This window comes from Protomyctophum bolini, assembly GCF_963924005.1.
Source record: "Protomyctophum bolini genome assembly, chromosome: 6".
Lineage (NCBI taxonomy): Eukaryota > Metazoa > Chordata > Actinopteri > Myctophiformes > Myctophidae > Protomyctophum > Protomyctophum bolini.
The window spans coordinates 41839491-41851548 of NC_137867.1; the positions used below are offsets into that span (position 1 = coordinate 41839491).

The 12058-nt window shown below is 43.4% G+C and overlaps 2 protein-coding genes across 4 annotated transcripts in view; both read left to right on the forward strand.

Moving 5' to 3' along the window:
• niban2b (niban apoptosis regulator 2b) overlaps window positions 1–4846 on the forward strand; it is a 47299-nt gene extending 42453 nt beyond the window's left edge. The window contains exons 12-15 of one of the 3 annotated variants that reach the window (XM_080766808.1): window positions 429–536; window positions 1618–1729; window positions 1850–3324; window positions 3364–4846. In XM_080766808.1, coding sequence (XP_080622934.1) covers window positions 429–536; window positions 1618–1729; window positions 1850–3324; window positions 3364–3501 — 1833 coding nt within the window. In that variant the 3' untranslated portion in view covers window positions 3502–4846. Of the gene's footprint in view, window positions 1–428; window positions 537–1617; window positions 1730–1849 lie in introns of all 3 variants that reach the window. The other 2 variants (XM_080766809.1, XM_080766807.1) reach the window with 2 other exon arrangements.
• A 2526-nt stretch (window positions 4847–7372) lies between these two features.
• npdc1b (neural proliferation, differentiation and control, 1b) overlaps window positions 7373–12058 on the forward strand; it is a gene marked incomplete at its 5' end in the record, with an annotated part of 43813 nt that continues 39127 nt past the window's right edge. The window contains one exon of the mRNA XM_080765809.1: window positions 7373–7490. Within this exon, the coding sequence (XP_080621935.1) occupies window positions 7373–7490 (118 nt within the window). The remainder of the gene's footprint in view (window positions 7491–12058) is intronic.

Sequence of the window (12058 nt, forward strand, 5' to 3'; positions counted from 1 at the left end):
CACACAGCTTTCCGTTTTTAAGAGTGAAACTTCAAAATGAAATGCTCCAAATAGCCATTGCACAGGGTCTTTAAGATGAACTGATTCAGAGTGTGGTGGTCAACGGTCATGGTCACTGTGACCTCACAAAAACAAACACAAAACATGCTCATGAAATGTCATCAAAGTCTTCACTACATACAGCATACTATGAGTCTGGACAAACATGTCAACTGTAACTGGCAGGTGGATGCATACAGCTGCAATGTAATATTTCTATATTATTTCTCTACTCTTTTCTGCTGTGACAAAAGATATATACACGTAGCACAGCCAAATAACTCAAATATATTTCCTTCTTATTGATTTAGGTATAGGTCAGTGACCGTTCCCTTTCCAGAGTCACGTTCCCATTATTCTGATATGATATTGTTTTTTTGTCCTTTTAGAAATTTGACTATGACAGCAGTACGGTGAGGAAGCGTTTCTTCAGAGAGGCTCTCCTTCAGATCTTCATCCCTTACATGCTGAAACAGTTGACCCCATCCTGTGCTTCTGTAAGTACCAACGTGCACACAGCAAAAGGTTTTGCTGTGCAGAATGAAATGTCTTAGTTCATGTTCACACCCTGTTCTCAGTCGATGTCATTATCTGATCTTTAGTTTAGACCAGGGTTTTAAGAATCAACCTGGGGAGTGGACCACTGTTGTGTTGGGATGGCATTTGGGGGGAAAGCTTGAAAAAAACCTTTCATATTTGAACTCATGTTCAACTGATTCATTGCAACGTATGTATGAGCGAGCAGACACGCATGCGATTGATTATATAGGCACATTTCCTAATAATGGTGACTCGACCAACCTGGCAAACCCTCGACATTTTAACCCTTTTTCTGTGGAAGTTCTTGACGTCCGACTTCCCAGTAAAGTGCCTTACAGAGTCGAACTGTAGAAGCACTACTGACAACATCGACATGTCATCATACGTCACCAGGTTTGGTGCAGGGGTTCTCAACCTGGGGGTCGTGACCCCTCAAGGGGGTCCCCAAATTATTTTGGGGAGTCCCCAAATTATTATTTGCAACCGGATGGCTGGAAAAATAGGTTTACATAGTACACAATACACATAGTGCATGCATAAACTTTCCTTAATGACTATATCTGGTTTCAGTATTTATTCATGATGTGTTTTCTCTATTATTAAGGTTATTGTAGCGGTCAATTTGTATTGGTGGTGGGGAGGGGGAGGGGGGGCGGGGTGGAGGGTCGCGAGACATGGCCAAAGCATTTTCGGGGGTCCCCAGCCATAAACGTTGAGAACCCCTGATTTAGTGCACTGTTTCTCAACTGGTGGTCTCTTTCCTACATTACTAATACATTACAAAATGCATAGTGTAGTGACCACATGGAATACCGTCACGAAGAACCAGTGGTGATTGAAAACCCCTGGTTTAGACCAACAACATCATAAAGATTATTTTGTCATTGGTCACTGGATGGTGTATTCAGGATTGTGACCTCACAAATGAGGGAGGGGGGAATCAGAGTTTGAGACATGGTTTCCAAATCTCTTTGCCGATGGAGATCCATAATATCCTACTGTTCTCCTTTTGTAACGCCCATATTGTCTAATTTCCAGGAGCTTCCACGCTTCCAGGAGCTCATCTTCGAGGACTTCTCTCGCTTCATCCTGGTGGAGAACATCTTTGAGGAGGTGGTGCTCCATTCAGTCATGAAGGACATCAGTCTGGGTGAGTTCTTCTTTCTCGCAATCACTGTGTTCGCAATAATCATGGAGTAAATGGAAGCTGCTCATTAAATCGCCATGTTCTAGTTGACCAAAATGTGTCTGTCACTCTCTCTTTCTCCAGCCGTGAAGGAGGCCGCAGTCCAGAGGAAACACAACCTGTACAGAGACAGCATTGTCCTCAACAACAGTGACCCCAACTTGCACCTCCTTGGGGAAAAACCCTCCGTTGACTGGACTGGGGAGTATGGGGCCAAGGAGGAGGAGGTTGAGGGAGCTGGGCAGGAGGACGACGCAGATGAGGAGGGAGCCGAGGCCAAGAGGAGGACAAGGATGAAGCAGGTGGTGTCGATGATCCAGGTGGATGGGCCACCTGTCCTCCTCAACGCGTCATGCTTGGAAGTGCCTGGGGTGGAAGGCATTCCTGAGGAGGAAGCAGACGAGGACACGTGTATCAAGTCTACCGCTGACAGCCGAGAGGCCAAGCCCCTAGACGGTCAGAATGGAATTGTCCAAAGTCCCAAAGCAACCCCGGAGCAACCCACTGTTCTGACAAATGGTCCCGGTCCCGAGAAAGGTGATGCCAGTCCAGAGATTGCGATTGAAGAACCCTCGTTATTGGCCACTGAGAGCTTACCACGGGACCCAGAAAGTCCCACACCAGTCCAGAGTTCCATACAAAAAATAGACATTGCTGTGGAGGGTGAGGAGGACAGCCAGCCAGCAATGGCAGCGGAAGGGGCGGCAAATGAACAAATCCCAACCTCGAGCAACGAAGCGGCGACAACGTCCGAGGTAGCCCCGAATACTGAATTAGCAGCAACTTCAGAGGTAACAACATCAGATGTAGCCCCGAATACTGAAGTAGCTTCAGAGGTAACCTTAAACAAAGAAGTAGCAGCAACTGCAGATGTATCCCCGAGTAAGGAAGTAGCAGCGGCTTCAGACGTATCCTCAAACGACAAAGTAGCAGCAACTTCAGAGGTAGCCCCGGACTGCGAAGTACCAGAAACTTCAGACGTATCCTCGAACGACGAAGTACCGGCAACGTCTTCAGAGGTAGCCCCGGCCAGTGAGGAAGCGGCGACTTCAGAGGAAGCCTCTCCGCTGCCTTCTTCTGCAGAGCAACTTGAGTCAACCTCCTCCATAACTGCCACTGCTACAGACACGGAACAGGCCCCTGCGTCGCCACTGGAGGAGAGTGCTCCTGAAGCTGCTCCAGCAGAGGTGGCGGCGGCGGCGGCGGCTACCACAGCAGACTTACCACCACCACCAAACGATGACAGCGGCTTCCAGTCGCCCACCAGCGAGGAGGAGGGGGATGTTGTCCCACCACCCCCCAGCACAGAGGCGCCACACGCAGAGGAGGGGGATGTCGTCCCACCACCACCACCCCCCAGCACAGAGGCGCCACACGCAGAGGAGGGGGATGTCGTCCCACCACCACCACCCCCCAGCACAGAGGTGCCACACGCAGAGGAGGGGGATGTCGTCCCACCACCACCACCCCCCAGCACAGAGGCGCCACACGCAGAGGAGGGGGATGTCGTCCCACCACCACCCCCCAGCACAGAGGCTCAACACGCAGAGGAGGCGGATGTCGTCCCACCACCACCCCCCAGCACAGAGGCGGGGCAGCCTGAGGAGGGAACAACAACAACAACAACGACGACGACGACGGTTGCCAAGGCAGCATCAGAAGCGGCAGCAAATCCCAGTGACTCCGAGACAGGAGAAGAAGACTTGAGCAAGGCAGTGATGGCAAATGAGAACTGAGCCATTCTTTTTTGTGATCTGAACTGTGCTATAGCCCATACAGAGGAAGACTTGTCGTGTTCATTTAATTCATTTCCAGTTACAGACCAGTTCCTATTACATCTACTTTAATTAATTGTTATTGTACTCTACACCGGTTTTTTGGGGATGACAGTTATTCTGCACATTCTTTTTCATCAAATTTCTGCCAAAGTCTATCACCCCATATTTACACTGAGCGGGCTCAGAATGATGATTTTTGATTTTATGTTTTAGTTTTCTACAGTTAAATTTTGACCGACCTGGCAACATCTGCATCCTATCCTAGTATGTAACCATTCGCTTGGTAGTCTAATAGACGAGCTTGCACAGGCATCCCACGCTTGCTTTTACATTTCCTCAGTGAGAAATGTAGACATGAAAGACCTGGGGCCCTTACTCCCTAAATCCCTACACATTTGCCATTTAAAATACTTCAATTAGACAATCTACATCGACACGTTGTCAGCATGTAGATCAGCTATTTTAACTATTTTTTTCAAAAATGGCAAATGGTGGTGAGGTGACCACCGGAGCTGAAATAACGTTGAGCAGTGGTGAGTAAAAATAGAGAGAAGAGCTGGCGCGGTGGTTTGCTCTTCACAGCAGCTCGTGACGTCATGTTGTAGTTCGGTGGTCACCTCACCACCGAAAATCCAGACTATGAATGAGCCTTCAGGGGTAAGGGGTGGCACAAGTCCAAATCTAGCCCCTGTTGTCCTTATGGTATATTGTGTATACATGGTGTATGTTAATGCCCCAAAAAAGGCTACATAGCCTACTGAATAATCTGGATGGGATGTGTCATAACTCTGAATTACCGTGAGAATGTGTTTAATTGAATGTCGTGACCTCAATAAAGTGCTATTTATAGAAATCTCAAGTACAAAAGTGGAACAGGTCTTCAAGTTGGAAATGTTTGTTTTTTTCCCTGCATTGTTTTGTATTTCAGATTGAATTGACCATCTGTCAAATACTGTATGTTGATGCAAAGAAACCTGATGTCTCAGTATTTGACAATTTCTTGTATACTGTGGGGATAACACTATTTTCATTATTTTATCCCGTAACAAAGAAAGCATATGTAAATTGTGTATAAATGCTATTATGGGGCCTCTGGACTTATGGTCGCTTTCACTATCAGTCATTTTTACATTCTCTTTTTTTATATAGTTTCATTCTGTTGGTTTTCCCTCTTGTTTTTATTTATTGTTTTTCCACGCTTTTGCAATGTGTCCCTGTCTCCCTATCCCCTTTTGTGTGTACTTTTAAATTTATTTTACTCTTGTTGGATACAAATGACTGTTATTGATAATAAATCATTATTGATTAAATATAAAAGTAGGCTATGACATTTACTTACTTACTTTACTTACTTTGTGTGTGTGTGTGTGTGTGTGTGTGTGTGTGTGTGTGTGTGTGTGTGTGTGTGTGTGTGTGTTTTCCCCAGCCAAATGAGTAGTTCAATTTAACTATAATTAGAATCATGACTATGAATGTAGAATTTAGACAATTTACACCTAAATGGAACAAGAAAATCAATTACAATTCTAATTCAGTGTCCCCTATAGCTAGCACAGTTTCATTTGAAATGTTGGCTGGGTGGCCTTTATGGTCTAGTACTTTACTAGTAAAGTAGATTTGGTGGGGGTCTTTGTCATTAAAATGTTTGATCTAGGTTCAACCTGAACCCCTGTGGCGGTGGGTCCCCTGTGTCAGGGCGGTTGGCCCTCCTATAATTTGTGCTGTTGACCAGTGGTTTTCAAATTTCAACCCTTTTCATATCAAGTAGTAGTAGTAGTAAGCAGCCTTGCCGAGCCATGAGGCCCATAGGGCAGGAGCCTATCTCCTGTTTCTGTAGCGCAGTGATACTCAACCTCAGGCCCGCGGGCCACATCAGGCCCGCGGGACCATTATGACTGGCCCACCAATGAAAATAAAAAAAAAAGAAGAAAAAGAAATCTGGAAAATGAAATAAAAATAAATAAATCTGAATGAAGTTATCTTTAATTACATTATTATAAGTAATACTATTAGAGTTGTACTATTACTTGAACGAAAATAAAAGCTTGGGGGGGGAGATGCAATGCAAATGAAAGACATATACTGTGTATCCCTATTCCCTGACATAATTTTATAGCTAAACGGACAGAATTCTATTTTATTTGAATGATGAAACCCAGCTGCCATTTATAGTTGGAAATGGAAATGGGAATTGCGGAAATGGTGGAAATGGAAATTGCGGAAATTGCGGAAATGCGGAAATTGTAATTGCGGAAATGGTGGAAATGGAAATTGCGGAAATGGAAATTGAGGAAATTGCGGAAATGGAAATTGCGGATATTGCGGAAATGGTAATTGCTCTTCACTTATAGCTATCTATTTTCAGGTAGATTGTTTTATTTTACTCAGTCAGCCATATCACTACTCATTTTTTTTCATGAAAAGGGTCATAGGGAGGCACATGGGTACCATTTTAGAGTCTTTGGTATGACCTGGCCGGGGATCAAACCCCCGACCTCCCAGTTTCAGGGCGGACACTCTAACCACAAGGCCACTGAGCTTGTCTTTTCATATCAAGGCGACAAGGCCCATTATTTATTCTGCATTTGAGCCATGGACCATTTGATGAGATTTAGCACACTCAAAACTAAAGAATATACATTTCCATGCTGTTTTGATTCTATTTTATTTTATTTAGCACAGTACAAAAACAATACAAAAGGGAAAATACGTTGGGCAACGTGAAGATCAAAATAACAATTCTTCTACATTCTCTAATTGTGTAGGCTTCTTGTAAATTAAGTAATGCCGTTTATAAACTCTTGACAGTGTACAAATGATGTATTGATCCATTTGGTTTAATTTAGTACACTCAAGAGATAAAGATCTAGACTAGTATAAGGGTCCATTTGGTTACCAACTCTCCATCATTCAGCTGGGAACCCTCTCAAGGACCACTGCTGGTCCCCGGACCACTGGTTGAGAAGCACTGGGAGTGATTCAATCCAGAGAGTTACGACAACTCCGTTCACTTCATGGGGCCAGTCCAATGGCGGCTCGCCTACATAGACTTCTATTGAGAATCGGGACAACAAATAGGGACAAGTCCTGGACCAGAAGTAGGCAGAAATGCATTGGACCCGGGCAACAGCACAGCTTTAATGATCTTAAATCCCTTTATTTTAGATTGTTTTGTAGTTTGTAATCTTACAACATAAACATTACAGAGCCTTTAGCTGTCACTGTACAGTACTTTAACAAAGTTGGCATGTTGCACACATGCCTGAAATTGCTCATTTTTGCGCCGCCCTCGTTGAAAACAATGTATTTCAAACTCCAGAATGAGAGTTAATTCTGCCCCCTCAATATCCTAACGTAGATGGCTCTGATTAAATCAGCGTCATGACGACACAGCTCAGCACACACACACACACACACACACACACAGGCATCAGTGAAGCAGCTTCATTCAACCAACCTTCAGTTCACTTCACCCCACCACCTCAAAGCCATATGGTGGCACATCATCCTGCACCAAATACAGAGGAGCTGCTACAAGCAACAATGGCTGTCCGTTATGTTTACACCCACTGACCGTGTCATCATCATCACCAGTGCGTTTTTGAGTAGAGACTCGACAGTCGACACTATAGCACCACCGCATTTGTGTTTTTGTCGGAGCCTTAATTCCCCCCTGACTTGACTGTACAAGGAGATAGATAAGATAGACAGGGGAATGGTCATCCGCGACCCCCCTACAGCTCCTTCTTCTTCTCCTCCGTCTCTCCATCTGTCGTAGTAGGAGCGCTGCCTTCGCAAGTTCGCTATCCCGACTCGATCGGATCGCAGCATGCTGTCCTCCCCGGGAAGAGGCGTCGGGAAGCGGCCGCGGACCGCGTTGCTCACCGGTGGTGGCCTGCAGGTTGCGGTCCTGGCGAGCCTCGTCGTGGCGAGCACCTGCTTGACAGGTAAAGTAAGGACAACAACAATGAAGGACACTTTATGTTTCTGATTTGTGCTGAGGCCGAAAATGTGCTCTTTTAGTTTTAGTTTATTTCATTCTGACACATGCACGCTGATGAATGATCATTCCATTTCCTTCTACACGCGTTTAATACACATGCAAAAATAATGAACTAACTAAAATACTGTACTTGTAAAGTTACTTCGCATTTGATTTTGAAATGTAAGCTATAGTCTTATCTACTGTGTATATACAATAGCCATGTTTTAAGCTTATCCAATGCACCTGCCTCCCTGGATGAGTGACAGGATGGCTTTAGGCGTCACTGTGAAGCCCCCTCCTCCCAATTGTTGTCAAGAAAGATAATCAATGAACACAATTCATTCAGTTGCATCTTTGCACCAACGTTAACTTTACAAATACAATTGATCAAACATGCATTTTGTTTTCACTGATGAGTTGGGCTTAAAGTGCTTTAGTCTCCCACCAAAATTAATACCACACACAAGCTACAATGAAACTACTAACTAAAGTACTGACTATACTATACATGACATTATAATAACTGCATGGACTCCACTTGATGGTGTCACTGTTCATATCCGTGCCACTGACTGTTGCACATTAGGTGACACATTTGCCAGCGTGGCTGTGATGGTGTTGGTGTGGCATGATCTAACTGATCTGATAAGTTGTGACGTATATCGGTGGTTTTCAACCTGCAGTGGTCCGGGGACCACCACTGGTCCTTGAGGGGGTTACTTCTTGGTGGTCCCCAGCTAAATGACTGTGTTGTTGGGTGAAATCACACGTGCCTAAAGAGTTGGTAAACCAAAGGGAACCTTATAGATCTTTTAAACTAAAGCTTGAGAGCGTAAAATCTTACGCTCTCAAGAATTACTTAATTGTTAAACATCTGCATTACTTAATTTACAACAAGTCTACACAATTAGAGAATGTAGAAGAATTGTTATTTTGATCAACGTTTGCCTGTTCTCTCTCGTAATGGTACCAGCATCAATGCAGAATGCAAATTGTGTGGACAAAATCTTATCCAACGGTAAAAAAAAATTTTCTTCGGTTTTTGGGTCTGAGAGGCTAAATGGTGGTCCGTGGCTCAAATGCAGAATAAATAATAATGGACCTTGATATCAAAAGGGTTGAAAACCACTGACGTATATGGCACTCAATCAAGCCTTGTCTGGACAACGGTCACACCATAGCAAGCGCTTCAAGCTTGGAAACTATAGGGCTGCGAGGACAAGACAAACAAGTGGACAACATAATATGCTGCAGGAGATGGACTGGACGGTAAACACTTAAGGTGTCTAGTGAGTGGGATAATCCTATCAGTTTGTCGCTTTATTATCAACGCAGAGGTATGGAATGGAAACTGGTTACCATCAGCAACACGTAACATACATAAATAGGCACATTCCCTCTCTGTCAGGTCTGAAGAGGCCGCTATCTGTCGCTGTCCAATAGCGCGCTGTTACTTACACGTCACACCAAGCTATTCTGGGTAGCAGACAAACTGCAATAACAATTCCTGTTCGGAGAGCAGCATCAAGAAGACAATTAAAACTGTATGGAGAAAGCTCACTGATTTGCAATTAAGTAGAAATTATGAAACCTCTCCACCAGTAAATTCAAAGCACAGGGTGTGCCTTCGTGTCATTAGACTGTAGTGTAAACCTCTGAACTATAGGGGTGTGGGGGAAATATAATATCACAGTATATTTTCAAGCAGCATCACGACACATGATATTATCACAATATTCTTTCATGTGGTGTTTTTAGGGTGGTTGTTCAAGTTACTTAACAGTACAGGGTTAGGGTTACCTACAAGGTAACAGAAACTAAAAGAAAAAGGATTAACAGAACATTTAGATCAAAATACTTTTCAATTTTGGCTGACGAAACATTGTTGTGAAAACGTATAAATGAAGGTATCGAACGAACTGCAAAGTGCAAATCATAGAATTAACTGTATCACGATATATATATATATATATATATGATTTCTCTGAAAAGGCATATCGTGGAGACATTGTATCACAATATGATAATTTATCACCATATCGCCCACTCTGAACGAACGAGTGAAATTACATACACTGAATTAACACACTGTATGGGCCAACGTGAAAGACAAATCTGCTTGCTGTTCTACAGTATTCCTCACATATCGCCAGGCTATATTGTATAGTTTTCATTACATATTATTCCCATTTCCCCATCCATGTCAGTCTCATCTCCAGGCTCTGTGTGTCGACCTATAAAGCAGCATTTTGTTTGTTGTTTGACTGTGTGCATCTCCATGATCTCCACGCCTTGTTATGTCTTTGTTTTAGTGTTATGAGAATGCATGTTCTTATCTCATCTCTGTCGCCCTTCTCTGCTGTCATTCAGAAACATTAATTAGACTACATCTCTTCCATGAAAGAAGATAAAGAGTGCGTGCATGCGTGCGTGCGTGCGTGCGTGCGCTTGTTATGAAACGCATGAGGCCAGTGGCAGCAGCATACTGAGACAGTTCCCATGTTAAAGGACATCTGGGATTTACTGACGTGGATGTTTAGTGGGAACATTTCAGCAATCGGAGCCACATGACATGTGACCCGAGTCTGACAGTAAAGGCATATTCATGCTCCAGTTTTAGGTGATAAGGTGACCACCACAACGGTGGTTTAGCAAAAAACGGAGAGATGTGTTCTGGTGAGCGGTATGTCGCTTATGTCGCGTGACGTCATGTTGTAGTTTTCGGTGGTCACCTTTATCAAATAAAACTGGATTATGAATAGGCCGGTGTGTCTTGAAACGGCATACTGTATGGGTAGAAAATTGGAGAAAAAGACATAAGTGGAATGAAATGTTTATATTACTACAGGTAGTTCTTCTGAATAAGCAATTGGTTGAAATAGGCTATCCAGCCGTGCTGAAATGAGCATGACAGCACACTTTCACTGTCTATAGAAGATTTGAGAACGGATTAATCACATTAGAAATATCATCAGTTGAGCTGATTAGTGATTAGTTTTGTCAGAGCGGCAGCATTATTGGCTTAGGAATGGAACATAAAGTGCAGGTAATATCCTGTATTTTAACATCAGTTATTATGGTAGTACTTGGAGAGCCAAATATTTTCTGAGGTGGTACTTCAGTATAAAAAGGTTGTGAACCAATGGGGTAGAGATAGAATCACTTGATAAACAGATGAGGGTTCAGTAGGAAGGCAGAACAAGTGAAATGTCTGTCATTGGATAGCCAGTAGGGAGAGTTGAGTCTGGGTGCGGACGTGCGGTGATGATGACCTCATCAGTAGAAGAACCAGATCGCTTAACTTATTTTCTCAATGAACTACTATGTGGAAGGATGGGACCTAAATGACAATGAATTGACCATATAGTTATGACGAGTCTACCTGTTCAACAAGACTAGGTCAATGGAGAGCTTAAATGCTTAGAGCTGAATTTCATTTCATTTCAAAAGGATATGAAGGGATATGAATTTGCCTGAATAAAAGCTTTATCTGCAGGTCAACTTGGCTACTGCCCAGGTGGCAGGTGCTTTATCTCTCGTTTGAAATTAAACTCTAGCTCAGTATACCGGTAGCTTACTGCAGTTATACTGTAGTAGTGTAGGGTTTGCATGCAGGTGTCAAGCTAGTAAACTAGTAAAATAACAAGCAAATACTTATTGTAAAAATGAGGGCAACACACACACACACACACACACACACACACACAGACACACACAGACACACACACACACACACACACACACACACACACACACACACACACACACAGAGAGAGAGCAGACCAGAGATAAAGCAGCAGGCGGGCGGTCATGAAGTACGCTTACTAGTCTATAGCACCAGTTTCAGTGGGTCGGGACTCGGGACCCATTTGTGGGTCACGGACACATTGTTATGGTTTGTTAGCCATAGTTTTTGTTTCCTATACATTTGGTTTTAAATATAAAAAAAATATTTTCTTTTTTCAATAATGTCATGAAGAAATGAAAGAAAAATCTAAGAAATTCCATAAATTAGAAGTAGAACAAATATTCGAGAAGTAGTGAAAATAACCGATCCAAAAGCTGTGATATTTTAGATCGGCTATTTTCACTAGTTTCGGTCCCGGGGTGAATATCTCATTTCTGTTTTGGCTCACAGGCTGAAAAGTTTGGGAAGTTTGTAGTTGCTCAAGTCTATACTATATAGAACAGAGATGGAGCAACTGGCTGTCATGTGTCATGTCTGCACCCTGTGAAGTATGGTTACTCTATAGAAGCTGTCATGTGTCATGTCTGCACCCTGTGAAGTATGGCTACTCTATAGAAGCTGTCATGTCTGCACCCTGTGAAGTATGGCTACTCTATAGAAGCTGTCATGTCTGCACCCTGTGAAGTATGGTTACTCTATAGAAGCTGTCATGTGTCATGTCTGCACCCTGTGAAGTATGGTTACTCTATAGGTCATGTCATGTCTGCACCCTGTGAAGTATGGTTACTCTATAGGTCATGTCATGTCTGCACCCTGTGAAGTATGGTTACTCTATAGGAGCT